Source organism: Apodemus sylvaticus, chromosome 16 (assembly GCF_947179515.1).
Source record: "Apodemus sylvaticus chromosome 16, mApoSyl1.1, whole genome shotgun sequence".
In the NCBI taxonomy this organism is placed as follows: domain Eukaryota; kingdom Metazoa; phylum Chordata; class Mammalia; order Rodentia; family Muridae; genus Apodemus; species Apodemus sylvaticus.
The window spans coordinates 47,909,609-47,927,437 of record NC_067487.1 but is presented as its reverse complement, the minus strand read 5'-3'; the positions used below and the strand labels follow the sequence as shown (position 1 = coordinate 47,927,437).

Below are 17,829 nucleotides of genomic sequence, written 5' to 3'. Positions count from 1 at the left end.
TATGTGCTCTATAATATGTGCATTGTCCACAGGGCACAAAGGAGACCCTGAACAGTAACAAGGAGAATGAGGGACAGCTGGTTCCTCCACATTGGTCTTCATCTGACTCCCTCTTGCAAGCTCCATATCTGTACCCACCACTCAGCAGGTCAGTAAGAAGCTCAAGTCCAAGTTCATCAAGGACCTCCACATAAAGCCAGACACATTGAAACTAATAGAAAAGAAACTGAGGAAGAGCCTTGAGTACACGGGCACAGAGGAAATTTTCCTGAACAGAACACCAATAGCTTATGCTCTAAGATCAAGAATTGACAAATGGGACCTCATAAAATTGCAAGGCTTCTGTAATGCAAAGGACACTGCCAATAGGACAAAATGGCAACCATCAGATTGGATAAAGAATTCTTCTATCAATCTTACATCCGATAGAGGGCTAATATCCAACATATACAAAGAACTCAAGAAGTTAGACCCCAGAGAACCAAAAATAACTCTATTAAAAATGGGGTACAGAGCTAAACAAAGAATTATCAACTGAGGAATATCAAATGGCTGAGAAGTACCTAAAGATATGTTCAACATCCTTAGTCATCAAGGAAATGCAAATCAAAACAACCTTGAGATTTCACCTCACACCAGTCAGAATGGCTAAGATAAAAAACTCAGGAGACAGCAGGTGCTATTGAGGATGTGGAGAAAGAGGAACACTTCTCCACTGCTGGTGGGGTTGCAAGCTGGTACAACCACTCTGGAAATCAGTCTGGCAGTTCCTCAGAAAATTGGGCATGATACTACCAGAGAACCCTGCAATACCATTCCTGGGCACATACCCAGAGGATTCCCAGCATGTAATAAGGACACATGCTCCACTATGTTCATAGCAGCCCTATTTATAATAGCCAGAACCTGGAAAGAACCCAGATGTCCCTCAACAGAGGAATGCATACAGAAAATGTGGTATATTTACACTATGGAATACTAATCAGCTATTAAAAACAATGAATTCATGAATTTCTTAGGCAAATGGGTGGAACTGGAGAATGTCATCCTGAGTGAGGCAACCCAATCACAAAAGAACACACATGGTATGCACTCACTGGTAAGCAGATATTAGCCCAGAACCTGGGAATACCCAAAAAACAATTCACATATCAAATGATGCCCAAGAAGAAGGAAGGAAAGGTCCCTGGTCCTGGAAAGGCTCAGTTCAGCAGTGTAGGGGAATACCAGGATAGCGAAATGGGAAGGGTGTGATTGGGGAACAGGGGGAGGGAAGAGGGCTTATGGGACTTTCGGGGAGGGGGGAGATCCAGGAAAGAGGATATCATTTGAAATGTAAATAAAGAATATATCGAATTAAAGAAAAAGAATTTTATCTTCACAGTTTCAAAACCAAAAACCATGACAAAGATGATGACTTGCAAGTTTAGATGCATAACAAGACCAAAAAGAACTGAACTAGACCTAAGTAATAATCTGTGTTACATGGAGATTAGAAGGTGCAGAATCAACACATTCCACAAAGGGCCCACACAACTTAAGACATCCCTGGGGAGTCCTTAGGACAACAAGCAGAATGTTAACAGCCTGAATATTTCACAAATGTCACAGGGAAAATCTCATAGAAGATGAACTAAGGGTCATCCAAGTATTCCCAAGAGACATGACTCATTTGCTGACTGATTCACTTCCTATCTCTAGGACTCAAAGAGAATAACAATATATTTATATGTGTGCATGTGTGTTTGCTGCATGCAGTGTGTATAGTGTGTACTGTGCGTAGTGTATGGGGCTTGTGGGTAAGATTAGGATTCATATATGTTGTGAGTGTGTATACTGAGGCATGTTTATATTATGCTTGGGTACATATAGGTACATATATCTTTAGCCTACATGGTCTGGGGAGATGGCTCAGTCAACAATATATATGCCATGCCACACAATTGTGAAGACCTAAGTTTGGATCTTAAAGGGCCGGCTATGGCAGTGTGCCTATAAACCAGCTATAGTAATGGTGGATGGACAGAGAAAGGCAGACCTTGAAGTTCACTGCACAGCCAGCCTAGCCTAGTCATTGAGATCCAGATTCAATGGGAGAACTTGTCACAAAAATCAAAAAAGGGAACTTCACATGACCCTTGGGCCTCCACACACATGTAGATGCATCCACATGCTTATTACCAAGTACACATACCACACACAAGTATGAAATAATAACTCCAGTCATCTCGGCAGTACATTATTAACATAAAGACAGATGTATAGACTAATGAGACATTCATGGCCTGGAAGATAGCTCAATCAATCAGATTCTCCTTTTGTAATCTGTTTTTGAAAAACCAAAGCTGGCATGGTGGCAGCCACGGGGATGTGGGTCCTCTGGCCTCACAGGAAGGCAAGCCGAGCCTGTGTGGTAGGTTCCTAGCCAATGAGAAAGCTTGTCTTTAAAAATCTCAAAAGTGGATGGGGACGGGTGACAGAGATTTCCCCTGGTTTCCAGACTCACATGCACTCCACACAGACACACAGACATACAGACACATACACACACACACACACACACACACACACACACACACGTACAAAGAGACACACACAGTTGAATAATAGAGGCAAAGAAAGATAAATATTACACAGTCTCCCTTATGTACTTTAAAAAAACTGACCTCATGAAGAAGACATGTGGGTAGTTAGAGGGGACGACTATAGAAAGACACTCGTTAAAGGATATATAATTATAGCTAAATGGAAGTACTTCTGAAATGTCAGAAACATGCAAATATATACGGCCAGATCAGAAAAGAGATTAGTAGCTAACTAGGGACAGTGTGGGAGGGGAGATAGCTGAGGAAGGGGAGAGGAAAGGAGAAGGACTGTTAATGGTTATAGTTTCCTTTATGGATGAAGGAAATGTTCTAAATCTGACTACAGGGGTTTCTAAAGATTTATATGTACTTGTGTTGGGGCATGTACTTGTACATGTAACATGTACATGTAACTTGCTGAGGGCAGAACAGGACCCGGGTTCCCCTGGAGATGGGTTCCTGGTCATTGTAAGCTGCTGGGAACTGAACTATGATCCTTTGCAAGAACAGCAAGCATTCTTCTTTTTTTATTAATTAATTTATTTTTTACACTCCATATTTTATTCCCCCCCCTACCCCACCCAGCAAGCATTCTTGACTGCTGAGCCGTTGCCTCTCCAGCCCTAAAACTGGCTATAGGTCACACTACTGAGCAAGCCAAGAGCCTCTGGATCTTGATGTTTTCAACAGAACTGTTGGATGTGTGAATTTTATCTCATTAAAGCCAGCTTTCAAAGACAAAGAAGCAGCTTTGGCTAACATGTATTAAAATCCGTAAGTGGAAGGCATCACATATGTTAAGTTTCCAGAAATAAAAATGGCACCAGGTGTCAGGAGGAAAGAAAATGGCTCCAAAAGTTGTTTTCCACTCAGAGCTTGTTGTTCAGAGCTTGTTGCTTGCCACACACAGACATTTGGTACAGGTATTCCAGAAAAGGAGATTAAATGGTCTTCAGCGTCAGTGTCTTCTTCCTGAACACACAGGCAGACTTCACCTCCTGGTTCTTTAAGACTGGGAATGGCCATGGACCATGCCTTGACCATTTGACATGGAAGAAACAATTGCTGGTAAACTGCATCTCCCTGCTTTTCAATATTCAGCCCACAGTGTTTTTTTTTTTTTAATCTTAATCTTTTTTAAACATAGGTTATGATAAACTAAATTGCTCTTAGGTTGGCATGGTTTAGGTACAATGAACCTTTTGACACTGGCACAAGAAACTGTCATGAACAAAATTCATTCTTGAGAACCACATAATCAAGTTACGAAAAAAATTTGGAAAACCTATCTCATAAAGTAAGTTTACAATTTTATGCCTGGCTGTGCTTAGAGCTATCTTGGGTTGTCCACCCCTTTGATATTGTGGCATGATATTATGATCTGGAAATATGTTGGGTCTCATGCATAGCTATCATGGAATGTATGCGGCCTGCGGACCAGATGTTGGACATGCCTGAATGTTTGGTCTTTATGAGGTCATTGTTTCCTTTAAGAACATGACAGATCATCTCTTCAAACTTACATGTGAAAAAGTATTTCTATTGTCAGCACATACATGCAAGCCTGTGCCCATGCATGAGCACACACCTACATTAGAACTGGCCCGGATTCTGTCGGACATCTGTGGACATTCAGAACCTTTTGTTGCAAAGTTAAACATTCTTTTCCAAAAACATGAGAATTATACAATCCATGAAAGACCGACCTACCTGCCAGGCTCGATTTGCAGAGTAGAGGGAATACCCACAGTGCCAAGGTCCACATTGTTCCAGAATTCACACCCAGAGGCTGGAGAGAGAGTTCACAATGGCATCAGAGAAGAGAGAGGCTGCTCCTGTCTCTCTTTAGCAACACTACTCCATTGACAGATTCTAGGCATTAGGGCAGGAAGGTGTTTCATTTTCATACCACCCCACCCCATCCCTTCCCACCCCACCCTACCCCATCCCACCCCATCCTGATGGCTATCTGTCACAACACAGATCTTTTCTATTTCATCAACCTAGTCCCCATTTTAAAGATGTGTACTAGAATGGGTCCTTGTTTTTTGTTTTTTGATTTTTAATCCACAATGCACACCACTCACAATGCACACTCAAACTACCACCAAGAACAGAGCTGAGGCAGGCAGAAGGTAGTACGAATCTGTACAGATCTGAAGCCCCCTTCTAACCTTTGCCTCGGTTACTGAGCCCTGGGCCCAATGAAATAACCCAGGCTTTCCAGAAACACTGATCTATTTCATGTCTCCAAATTGTGTTTGCCTACCAGAGACCCTTCCCGTTATAAAATTATGATATGTGATATTTTGGTTTTGTACCCTAGTTTTAGGCTTATAATTCCTTCCCCAAGACAGGCCATAGCAATTAACATTTCTCTTTCTTGAGATGAGTCATAGAAACTCTATCAAAAATTCTAATTTTCCCTGTCTTTTTTTTCCTTTTCTCTTTTTCCCTCTTTTCCTCCCTCTCTTCCTTCCTTTCTTCCTTGCTTTCTTTGCTGAGACAGGCTTTCACATTGTAACTAAGGTTAGCTTTGCTAAGAGTTTTATGTGACCAAGGCTGACACTGAATTCACAGCAGCAATCCACCTCCCCACCCTAACCCCGATCCCCCGTCTCATCCACTGTAAGTACTAGGATTCCAGACATGAGTTATCACACCTCCTGTCTTTCCATCTTTCTACTTGTCATGAACCCTTTGACCTACCTGTCCTTATCCTGCAGAATCAACAGTCATAAAACTCTTATCATTGCAGAGTGAGCACACTCCATTTCCTAGAGAAAGAAAGTCTTTGCACACAGACTTGCTAGGTCTTCCCACCCAATCTATTAGCAATTAAGCCTATTCAATGGGAAAAAACCCAAAGGACATGGTCCCAGCTCTCAGATGAACATGGGTTGTGAGAGCTCACACTTCTACCCCACACCTTCTCCTATGCATCTCTTTATCTGTATGTTTTCTATTATATTTCTAATAAATAACCCGATAAACCTGCTCCTCTGAGCTCAGGGAGTTATTCAAGCAAATTAACCAAACTCAAAGAGGAAGCCGCAATGACAATGGTTTATAGTCAATGGGTCAAAAACACAAATAAAATCTCCCAAGGCTTAGAACTAGCATATGCATTTTCAGGGAGCCTGTTTTGGGGTCTGTGCCTCTAACCTGGGGTCTGTGGTGTTATATCTGGGAATATGGTTTCAGAGCCACATTGGACATCTATGTGGCATCTGGTGCTACAGAATCAATTGTTTGCTATGTGAGAAATCCCCACCCATCTGCTACTAGAAGTTTCTGTGATGACTGTGGTATCACATCAGAAGAAATCAAGACATTTTGTTTTGCCTACCACATCTTTATTCTCAGCAAATGAATCACTTTCCTAGACTCATTTCATCGCCAATCTATACCAAGATGCCCTCTGTGAACACTCACAAAGCATTCTTTTGAACCCCACCCACAGAGCTGCTGGAGTGGTGCTTAGCAACATACCTTCTGCCTTCCCCTCATTCTGGTAGCTTTCTAAGCATGAAGCCTATTCATTACCGTGCCTGCTACATGGTAGGCCATATTCATATAGTGCCACTCATGTAGCATAGCTGCTAATAAGGAATAAAATGGATGCTAGCTCTGAGCTAGGAGAAGCTAAATACAAGGCAAATGTAAAAACATAGCCCATCCCAGAGAGACATAAGGGATGCTACATTTTCCTGTGACAGACCGTCAGATGTGCAGCAGGGATAAACCTATCTTAAGCATCAGCCAACTAAAGAGCCTACTAGATGAAAATACCTAAAGTAACAAGGCAGAAACCTGTTTCTGGGGTCTACAGAACTAAAACTGATCAGGAGAGGTGACCCGTGCCTGCAATCCCAGTGTTCAGGAGGCTGAGGCCCAAGTTCAGGTGTGACTTCAGCAACATCCTAGCCATCACGACAAGTCTGGGAACAGTTTAAGAAGCAAAAAAGCTCAACTCACAAAACCAAGCAAGGAAAGTGTCATCGTGGACGGGGGAACAAACAGTATTACTCCGGGGAAGTCTTCACTCAGCATGTAGCCTCTTGATAAAAATGAGTATCAAACATCAAGGGGAATCTTTATTTTCTCAAGGAAGAGTAAATGTGTCTTTAAAAGTTTATCAGGTGTGCCAGCAAGATTGCTTAGTGGGAAAAGACATCTGGTGCCAAGCATGACAGTTCAAGTTCATTCCCCAGGTTCCACATCATACACAAAGAGAATTAACTCCTGCAAGTTGTTCTCTGACTTCTACAGGCACACACACACACATGCACACACACACACACACACACACACACACACACATACATGCACACACACACACAAAAATTAAAGTTCTTTATCAAGATAAAAATAAAAAACTCAAAAAGAGACAAAAATGTAATTGCATAACAACAAAATATTTCTCATCTGTTTCTTATTGTTAGAAATTCATATTAAACTGTTTTGTAATAAAGTTAAAACCGTTGGCAATAATTTACTGTTCACGTTTAAATTTACGGTTGCTTCATGTTAAATAAAATTTTAACATATGGTATTTTAAATTAATACCAATCATCACTTCATTCTTTTATTACGAGAACACTTACCTGTGAAAGTTTAAAAAGCAGCTTTAAACAGTTCACGGCACTATCCCACCCAGAGGCAAGCTGGAGAAGTCACAGTTGAGGAGAGTGACTTTCTAGAAACTTAGACAGCAGCAGCTGGAGTTCTTGGATTCATTCAGCATTGTGCACTAAGTGCAGAAGAGCCTAGCTCTGACTTCCAAGACCCAGATCGTGGCTTCTTAATAAGGGACAAAGAGAGAGAGGGCAGCCAGAGTAGGTTTTTTTTAAAGCTACCAATGAGTAAGACACTATTACTGATGACTATCATGCTACAATTCCTCCAGGGAGTTTGAGCAAAAAATGATTAAAAGTCCCGGGTCTCCTTGTACAGTCAGAGAGTGAACTGTGACGTCAAATATTCCATGGTGATCATAATTGTGCAGGGAAGACACAGAGCAACTAAGAAGACACATCACATAATGACTATAGAAATCCAACCGACACCCTCAGGACAGGGACCCTTATTCTAGTATGCCCTCCGATGACTTTTCAGTGAAAAACCTTGTCTCAGGGGAAAGACAGGCAGTGCTAGAATAGGATGCCAAGGGACCTTCACTTGCTCTCGAGGGCAGGAATGCACTCTCTGTCTCTGTCTCTGTCTCTGTCTCTGTCTCTCTCTCTCTCTCTCTCTCTCTCTCTCTCACACACACACACACACACACACACACACACACACATACACATGAGAGGAGTGGACATTGAGAGAGACAGAGACAGAGGTCAGTTTTTTCTGGTACTATTTATTGGGGGGAAATTACAAAATGTTGTCACCAGAGTGATAGATTCTAACAGGGCAGCCACAAGATGACACCACAGCCTTGGGAAAAATACCTCAAAATTGAGTCTCCTTTCCGGGTTGCTCAGAATCAGAAGATTTTTCTGATTACAGATTTGGCAGAAGCCCAGGGTGAGGGATGTAGGACTTCCTGTCTTAAACAAAATATCCCTCATGGGTCTTTTAGATGCTTCAGTGAGAGGGCTAATATCCAATATATACAAAGAACTCAAGAAGTTAGACCCCAGGGAACCAAATAACCCTATTAAAAAATGGGTTACAGATCTAAACAAAGAATTTTCACCTGAAGAAATTTAGATGGCCGAGAGGCACCTTAAGAAGTGCTCAACATCATTAGTCATTGGGGAAATGCAAATCAAAACAACCCTGAGATTTCACCTTACACCAGTCAGAATGTCTAAGGTCAAAAACTCAGGAGATAGCAGGTGTTGGCGAGGATGTGGAGAAAGAGGAACACTCCTCCACTGCTGGTGGGGCTGTAAGATGGTACAACCACTTTGGAAATCAGTCTGGCGGTTCCTCAGAAAACTGGACACGACACTTCTGGAGGACCCTGCTATACCTCTCCTGGGCATATACCCAAAGGATTCCCCGGCATGCAATAAAGACACATGCTCCATTATGTTCATAGCAGCCTTATTTATAATAGCCAGAAGCTGGAAAGAACCCAGATGCCCCTCAAAGGAAGAATGGATACAGAAAATGTGGTATATTTACACAATGGAATACTACTCAGCAATTAGAAACAATGAATTCACAAAATTTTTAGGCAAATGGTTTGATCGGGAAAATATCATCCTAAGTGAGGTAACCCAGTCACAAAAGAATACACATGGAATGCAATCTCTGATAAGTGGATATTAATTAGCCCAGAAGCCCTGAATACCCAAGGCACAAATCGCATAACAAATGACTCCCACGAAGAAGTATGGAGAAGGTCCTGATCCTGGAAAGGATTGATCTAGCATTGGAGGGGAATATAAGGACAGAGAAAAAGGAGGGAGGTGATTAGAGAATGGATGGAGAGAAGAAGGTTTATGGGACATATGGGGAGGGGGGATCCGGGAAAGGGGAAATCATTTGGAATGTAAACAAAGAATACAGAAAATAAAAATATTAAAAAAAAAAAAAAAAGGGAAAGCAACAAAGATTCTGCTCTGCTCCCAGGGAGAACCATCGACATTTCCTGGTCCTGGGTCAACGACCTTCACTTTGAAATGGAGCAGCATTTTCAGAGAAAGACCCCCTTCCCAGAAACCAGCATTCTCACCCACAGGAAACTCATTTGGACAGAGTATCTGGTAGAGGCCCTGAGTTCCCCAACAGTACAATGACTATGTCATGGTGGACTCTTAGTGGCCTCAGCAATGCCGCGTCTGCTCCTTAAATTTACTGACTATACCACCAAGGACATAACTCTGAGGCAGCTTCCGTCGGGGATGAGGAAACAACCCAAAGAATCACTGCTGGGTCAAGGCAGTGGCCAGGATGACGAGAGGAAAAGTAGGACTAGCCGCCTGCCTGTTGTCTCCATCTTCCCACATCCTGTCACGTGCCCACAAAGCCAGGGACCACGAGGGGCAGCTGTTCTCTCCCTAGCAATCCTCCACTCCACACGACACTTTGGCATTTCAAGTCTCAATCAAGGTTGGTTCCTAGATGATGAACTTTGTCCAATTCCGTTTTTATTTTCTTTCATTAATAGGTCACAATCCATTCAACTATTTGTCAGCTGACAACACTCTCCCCAGTAGAATAAAATTATCAACCAAGCCCTATTCATCTGTGAGAAATTCTGAGGGACTGAGTGTATTAGACAGGGTTTGTATTCCCTCACAAAACATCATGACCAAGAAGCAAGTTGGGGAAGAAAGGGTTTATTCAGCTTACACTTCCACACTGCTGTTTATCATCAAAGGAAGTCAGGACAGGAACTCACACAGGGTAGAAAATTGGAGTCAGGAGCTGACACAGAGGTCATAGAAGAATGCCGCTTACTGGATTGCTTCCCTTGGCTTACTCAGCTTGCTTTCTTACAGAACCTAGGGCTATCAACCCAGGGATGACTGCACCCAAAATGGGTCCTCCCATTCTTGATCACTAATTGAGAAAATGCCTTACAGCTGGATCTCATGGAAGCATTTCCTCAAGGGAAGCTCCTTTCTCTATGATAACTCCAGCTTGTGTCAAGTTGACACACAAAACCAGCCAGTACACTGAGTGAGGATTGATGACTTCATTACCGCCAGTGTAAAGTCTGAACCTGTATGGTTGTCTTTACAAAGAAATGGGCTGCCCCGCCCAGTAGGGTTGACTAAAGTACTGAGTACAGCACTTCAGAATTCCTCACAGGCTCTGGTGTATCATTTTTCTTCTTTTGCTTAAAGAAAAGGGTCCCCTGATGTGTGCGTGTGTGAGCATGTGAGTAGAGACCAATACTCAACAGATGAGTCTACCAAGTGGGTGCTGGGAATTGGAACAAAACAACAACACGCCTGTCCTCTTGAAGAGCAGCCAATGCGACACCATCTCTCTACCCTATCCATGTCTCTCAGTGATCAAGTGCTCAATGATTCAGCTAGATTGCCTGGGGAGAGGTCCAAAGATCTTCCCAGTCCTGCCTCCCCAGTGCTGGGATTGCAGCTGTGTACTGTTGGGCTCTAGGGAATTGAACTCAGGCCCTTGTGCCTGTGTGGCAAGCACTGTACCATCTAAGTCATCTCTCTAGACCCCTCTCATTCTCTTAAATGCTGATTTGGATCCTGAAACAATAATAATGCTCTCATCTTTAAACAACACTTACGCATGTATTTTTACTTAGGTCTTTGAAGCAAATAACGTAGATACCTTTATATTTATATTTCATATTTATTTAAATATTTAAAATTGTGCAAAGTATATTTTATCTATTATATTTTAGGTTAAGTTATATGAAATTTCTACTTTCATAAGTCAAACTCAGTCAAATGTTGGCAATTTAAACTTAATAAATAATGGTCCCCTTACTTTTTCATATGAGGATATGGAACACTTTCCAGGATAAAATTAAGACTTGCCTTCAGTCTCAAAGTCAGTAAGCCCATTTGGGTAGTGAGCTGCTTCCAAGGAGGAACATTCTAAATGACTAGACTGGCAAGAACCCAACCACACTGTAACAGTAAGAACTGGGTGCTAATTACATTTTATTAATTGTCCTCTTGCCTCCAAATCCCTGTAGAGTTGGTCTTACCTCCACTTCATAGATAAGCAAATTGAGTATCGGATAGTCCATAAACATTTCAGAAATGACAGTTTGTGAGGGACAAAGCCAAATCCAAGCCCCCCACCCCAGTACAAGCTCTCAACTACAGCTGTAAACTAGCGCTATAAGGTAGCTCTCAGTGATTGATTCTCCCTCATCTCCCCTGTTTCAAAACTCTACTACCCACAAGGAGTTCGCTCCAGTTCACCCTGCCCCAGTTTTCTCTACAGTTTACATTTGTTTTATTCAGAATATTCCACCACCTTCTCACTCTCGATCCCCACGATTCCTCGCCATAACTTTTAAAAAACATGACTTTCCAAAAGAGCGTAACTACCAAAGGAATAGCCCACATGATGGGATGCTGAGCCATAATTTCAGCAAGCAAAGAGACATAGTTGGAAAAGGAGAATCTGATTATCAACAAACGAGTCCTCACACTCACCTCCATGACTAGGTGGTACCCCATACCGTTGAGCTGGTTCAAAGGATCCTCACGGAAACCAATTCTACGCACATCCCAGGATGTACCGGGTGATAGCCACTTTATCCTCAGGGAGATGTGTGCTTCCTCTGCTTATCTGAGAACTTTCCCTTGACTTTTAAATCCAGCCCAACCCAGGGTGGCACTTACCCACTTATGCTGAGAAATGAGTTGCATTTACTGTAATGGTACAATTAAATAAATAATCATCTGCTTCGGTTACACCACTCAACTTTAAAGGAAGTGTCATCTGAGAGGCCATAAACAACTCAAGAAAATTACTCAATTTTCAAGTTTATATTCGGGAAATCCTGGCAAATGTGGCAATGGATCTGAAGCATTGGGAGTATCCTCAACTCAAGAAAAAGAAATATACAACCATGACATTCTGTGCAATCCAGGAAGGAGCCAGGGGAAGAGGTTTATAATTCCTATTTCTATTTAAGCTGAACAGTGCAGAAGCCCAGGTTAGTTACCAACACTGAAGCTTGCAATGTGTTGGGGTTAGTACTAATAACTTTAATTTTCTCACTTGATCTTCATAATATCTCTGTGAAATTGACAGTATTCCTATTTCACAGGTGAAGAAATTGAATTCAAAATAGCTGAGAAAGTGTATAAAATGTGGAGTTGTTCTGGTTAGTTTAAGTCAACTTGACATAAGCTCATTCAAGAAGAGGGAACTTCAATTGAGAAAATACCTCTAAGATCTGGCTACAGGCAAACCTGCAAGGCATGTCCTTAATTAGTGATTGATGGGGGCAGGCCCAGACTATTGTACATAGTGCCATTACTCGAGCAGTGGTCCCAGATTCTATAAGAAAGCAGGCTGAGCAAGTCATAAGGAGCAATCCAATATGCAGCACCCCTCCATGACCGCTGCATCAGCTCATGCCTCTAGGTTCCTGCCCTCTGAGTTCCTGCTCTAGCTTCCCTCAATGGACTGTGACTTGGGATATGCAAAACAAACCATTTCCTCTATAAGTTGCTTTTGGTCATTGTACTTAGTACAGCAGTAGGAAAGTAACTAATACAGAAGCCGGGAACTAAACTAAGACCAGCTGACACGATGTTTCTTTCCTAGACACCAAGATCAAATTAGATGATTTTGGGGAGTCCTTTGCATACCACACCCCTGAAACATTTTGTTACTGGCTGATGAAATCATCAAGACAGAAAATAGTAAGACCAGAGAAGAGGTTATAGTACAACAAGAAAGAAACCCAGCCTAAATTTTAAGACAAGATATGTTTGTCACACTGGTGCTTGTTTACTTTAAACCAATGCCCCACATTCTTTAGGAAGTGTTCCACTATGTAGAAGAAATTAGCAGAAATACAGAGAGAAACAGACCTAGTTGTTTATATAGTAAATGTAAATATATTTATAAAGTGTTGTTAGTGTTTAGAGAAGCTAAATAGCAGAACTACAAAGTACTTCTTTATACAACCAATACTTATTCATATATATATATATATATATATATATATATTTCCTGCCCAGAAGCATGTATCAATTAGAATTCTACTTAAGCCATGGATAAGTGAAGGCAACTTCCTTCACTCTCAGGAAACTATAGAACAAAAAACAATATGAGAAAAGAGAAAAAAGCAAATAAGAGATGATTTTTTGAAAGTTGGATTTAAGGGGAAGTCGATATAAATGAAGAGAAAAAGGGACAAATAACACTAAGGATGTTTGCTAAAGCTTAAAGGAATCATATCATTTTATATTTACCTAAAATTACACATAGCATATAAATAACACCCACATATACACATATGTGTATATACACACATGTATAAATGAAATTATATCACTTGGGCTGACACTGCTACTTTATAAGAGCAATACACTAACAACCCACAGCACCAGTTATGAGAAACCTCTGTAGCTGGTGCTTGCTACTTTGTGAGCTTTTCCCTACCCTTTATCTCTCTGGGCATCACACACACACCATCACTAGATAGGAAAGAAAGAAGGATAGAAAGGAAAGATGGAGAGAGAGAGAGAGAGAGAGAGAGAGAGAGAGAGAGAGAGAGAGAGAGAGAGAGCCATGAATATAATTTCTTTCCTTTTGTTTCTTCTTTGAGCATGACTATTAACAAATCACAGCTCTCCTTGAATGCCCAGCCACCACCAACCTCTGCCTATCTGTGCTCTAGCACTCATATACCCTCTGAAAAGTTTCCAGAATTCCAAATGTCACACAAAGAAGAAACTATCTGCAGCTGACAAAAACCACACTTCTATTAGAACCAGAGACAAATCACTGCAGCAGGCAGTCTGAAGCAACCCCTTGGAGTAAAACAAAAACACACTTTTGCAATATCTCTGTGTTTTCTAAGGAATCCAAAATTCCAAAAATCTCACTACAAACCTCCATTTTAATTGCTGGTCAGGGTGATTCAAGTGACTCCTAAAACAATAGAGGCTTTGGCTGTGGCCTTTAGTTGCCTCTCAGAGTCACCTTAAGGTTAAGTTCCTATAGCTGAAGACAGTGCACACTTTGGATACAGAACTCAAATTTTAGCTGGCTCCAATCTGATGGCCTCCTTCCTGTGGCCTAGCTGTAATAATGGCAGAAAATGCAGCACTATGCAAGTTTCCAAGGGAGAGAAGGAATCATCAGTTTGATTCCAATGAATCATAACAGTGTGATCCCAATGGCCAGTGGTAAGATGTCCCTAAGGATGCAATAGCTTGGCAGTAACTAATAACAGCTATCTAATGGGACTTTCAGCCCACCCGAAAGGAGGGAATAGAAACCTACCCAGAATTACCGAAGTCATGAATCTTAGAAGAGAACCTACTACCACCACTTTAATTGACCAGCATAATTCCTAATTATATTCTAAAACTTACCCTTATATCCACAGACGAGTGAAGCTCCCACCCCTCATTGAAGACCATAACAGAAAACCACAACAGGTTATAATGTCCAGTTCAATGGATTTTGTGGAGCCCGGTTACAACAGATGCATGTTGAACACAACCCTCTACCTAAGACTCAGGTAACATCCCAGAAGAGGTGGGATAAGGAACCAGAGGACCAGGAAGTCTGATCTGAGATCAGTTCTCCTAGAAATGACAGGGAAACTACACCCATGACATATCAACACTATTCTGACTAAACAAGACCTGAACAAATGATAATACTGATAGACATATTATTAACAAAGAAGGAAGAAAATCTAGAGTACAGCCCCAGACCCAGAACTAGACTGACTGCTGAGAGACAGTCTCTCTCAGGGATGAGCACCCTTACTGACTGGAGTCACTGGCTGTACATAGGTATTTATTTCATATGTATAATAATAATCAAAATGAGGCCATCAATCAGGGGCAGGGAAGAGTTTCAGAGAAGAGATTATGAGAAGGGCTGGAGGGAAGACAGGGAGGGAGAAAAGGAAGCAATCACATTTTGACTAAAAACTTAAATATATTTTTCCAAAACAGTGAGAAGTTAAAAAAAAAAAGGTTAATGAGAAAGCTGAGGCCTAAAAGTATCTAAAGAAAGTCATTAGGAAATCAGCATAATTATGCTACCAAATCATACACAGTTCAGGAATTTGAGGTACCAGTTAGTCCAACGGACCTTCATTTTTATGACTTTTATTTCAAAACCTGCTCACCTACTAAAATTTGCTTGTAAATTCTCAAATGCATATAGTATTTAGGTCATTTGTAGATGTGCATACAGTATCAGAAAATTAAGTTACATTAATATTAAATTAATAATACACAAATTTTCAGCTAAGGCCAAACAAGGGAACAGGCTTCCTCTTCTGACCCGCCCTCCAAGTATACAAGTATCCCTTTTGTGGTCCATTTAGCGCCACCTTTTCCCCTTTTGTTTTCTGTATTGATTTTTACTGACTATACTGTTTCAAATGGCCACATGCAGTTTTGAGTGCTGCTATCTTTCCCAAGTCTAGGGGGTGTGTCTTATGAAGCAAATAAATGTTAGACAAAGCTTCACCCAGGTTTGATTTACAGTATTTAGCCATAAGTTGATAAGATACTACAAATAAGGATTTTTTAAAGGGAAATACACTCAAAACTAGGTTAAACATTATTTAAGTGATGGCGATATCATGTAAGAACTAATATAATTCCCAGAATTGAAGAGTTTGTTTGTAGACTGAAAGGCCGCACTGTGCCTAGCATAGTAAGTACAAACAAATTCACCCTAAAGTACAAAACAGAGCTTAGGCCCAGAGAAACCCAGCCCTGTATGTCCCATGGGGAAAATAGTTCACTATTTGCAAATTCAGTGTAAATTCACTAACTTTAGAGAACAAAACTATCAGAAATAACAATTGATTTGGGGGGAAATGAAGACATAAATTACTGTTTGAAAATCTGCAGGGAAAAATAGACTCCTAGAATTTTTTCCCAACTACACAAAGCTAAATTGACTCAATTTTCCCCACCATTCTTGCACAAAAATAAGTGGAAAGAGATGCAATGTATAAAACAAAGTATTTTTAGTTATGAAATTGTAATGGAAGCCCTTGGGAAAATAAAAGACCATACCGGTAAAGTAAGAGTAATCCAGTCAGAACTGAAGAACAGTGCTGAGTGGATTGAAAGCTCTCGTTGTTCCCAGTAAAACCCACGAAAATAAATCCACCCTCAAGAGAAAAAGAGTGATATTCAGGTATCAAAGATAAACAGACAAAAAAAGCGGGAAACAAACTCTCAAGTTAGCCATGAGGATGACCTCAGACTTTTCAATGCAGAACAAGAAGCTGCGAATGGATCAATGCATTTTCTACACTCTCTCTCATCTCATGAAAATGGCCTCTCACCTGGGCTGCTTCACCCATCTGGAGGGTAAAGACATTTTCAAACACAAAAGGTTTACAAAAATGTTTTTACCAAGATAATTTTGTTGAAGATGTTACAGATAAATATGCCAAAGGAAAAAGGAAAAAAGTAGGAGAAAAAAATTCCAAGAATGGTGAGCAAGGGAAATCCAAAGGACATGAGACCAACTAGAAATCATCTTTACCAGACAAGTGGCAGACATTGGGCTCAAACAGGGATGGCTAAAACACACACACACACACACAAAATGACAGATGTTGAAACTGGAAAGGCCTTGCTGACCTGTTGGAAAGCTTGGAGAAGAATTGGTGCTAATAGAGAAGTCTGTGAAATGGCTCAGTACACAAAGACACTTGGTCCACAAGCCTGGAAACCTTAGTTCTACCCCTGAGACCCACATGGTAGGAGGAGGCAATCATTCCCACAAGCCACCTTCTGACGTGACACATGCCCCACACATATATGCACACAGTAAGAATTTTAAATAAATATAATTTAAAATAAAAAATAGTAAATTTGTGGGGATTATGATTCCAAAAAAGGGGAAAACTATATAAAAGTATTTTCACAGTTTATTGTGTAGCTCAGGTATGAATAACTACATGGTGATCACAGTTAAAACACTGATAGACTCCACCAAAAATTGTAAGATAATTATACTGTGATAAAGGTATTATCAGGAGAGAGAGAGAGAGAGAGAGAGAGAGACTATGTATAGAATTAACAAGGGGGTTCTTTTTATTCCGATGAGATTTTATTAAAAATTTATTTATGGGGGCTGGAGAGATGACTCGGCGGGTAAGAGCACTGACTGCTCTTCCGAACGTCCTGAGTTCAGATCCCAGCAGCCACATGGTGGCTCACAACCATCCGTAAAGAGATCAGGAGTGTCTGAAGACAGCTACAGTGTACTTAGATATAATAATAAATACATCTTTAAAAAATATTTATTTATTATTTTATTATTTAACAATTCCATATATGTATAAAATGTTTTTTCACTCATTTTTCACTACTGGAAGTTTTATAATAAGAATATAATAACTGTCTCAAATCCCAAAAATTACAATATTGGGTATGAGGAGGAGGCATGCCTTACCTGGTAGGCTGAAGCAAGAGGATGCTGAGTTCAAAGCTAGCCTGCGCTGTACGGTGAGCTCTTAGCTGAGGATCACAAGGGCCGGGGTGTAGCTGAGTGATTGAGAATGCATGTGCCTAGCTTGCATAAGGATGTGAGTTCAATTCTCACCATAAATCTAAAGTGA

General features: G+C 40.9%; 1 protein-coding gene across 1 annotated transcript in view; it reads right to left on the bottom strand.

The window, feature by feature from the left end:
- Positions 1-11,825, bottom strand: part of Il31ra (interleukin 31 receptor A) — a 53,808-nt gene extending 41,983 nt beyond the window's left edge. The window contains exons 1-2 of the mRNA XM_052159938.1: positions 11,693-11,825; positions 4,296-4,374 (exon numbers count right to left, since the gene is read on the bottom strand). Of these exons, the coding sequence (XP_052015898.1) occupies positions 4,296-4,374; positions 11,693-11,716 (103 nt within the window). The 5' untranslated portion in view covers positions 11,717-11,825. The remainder of the gene's footprint in view (positions 1-4,295; positions 4,375-11,692) is intronic.
- Between the last annotated feature and the right edge of the window lie 6,004 nt (positions 11,826-17,829).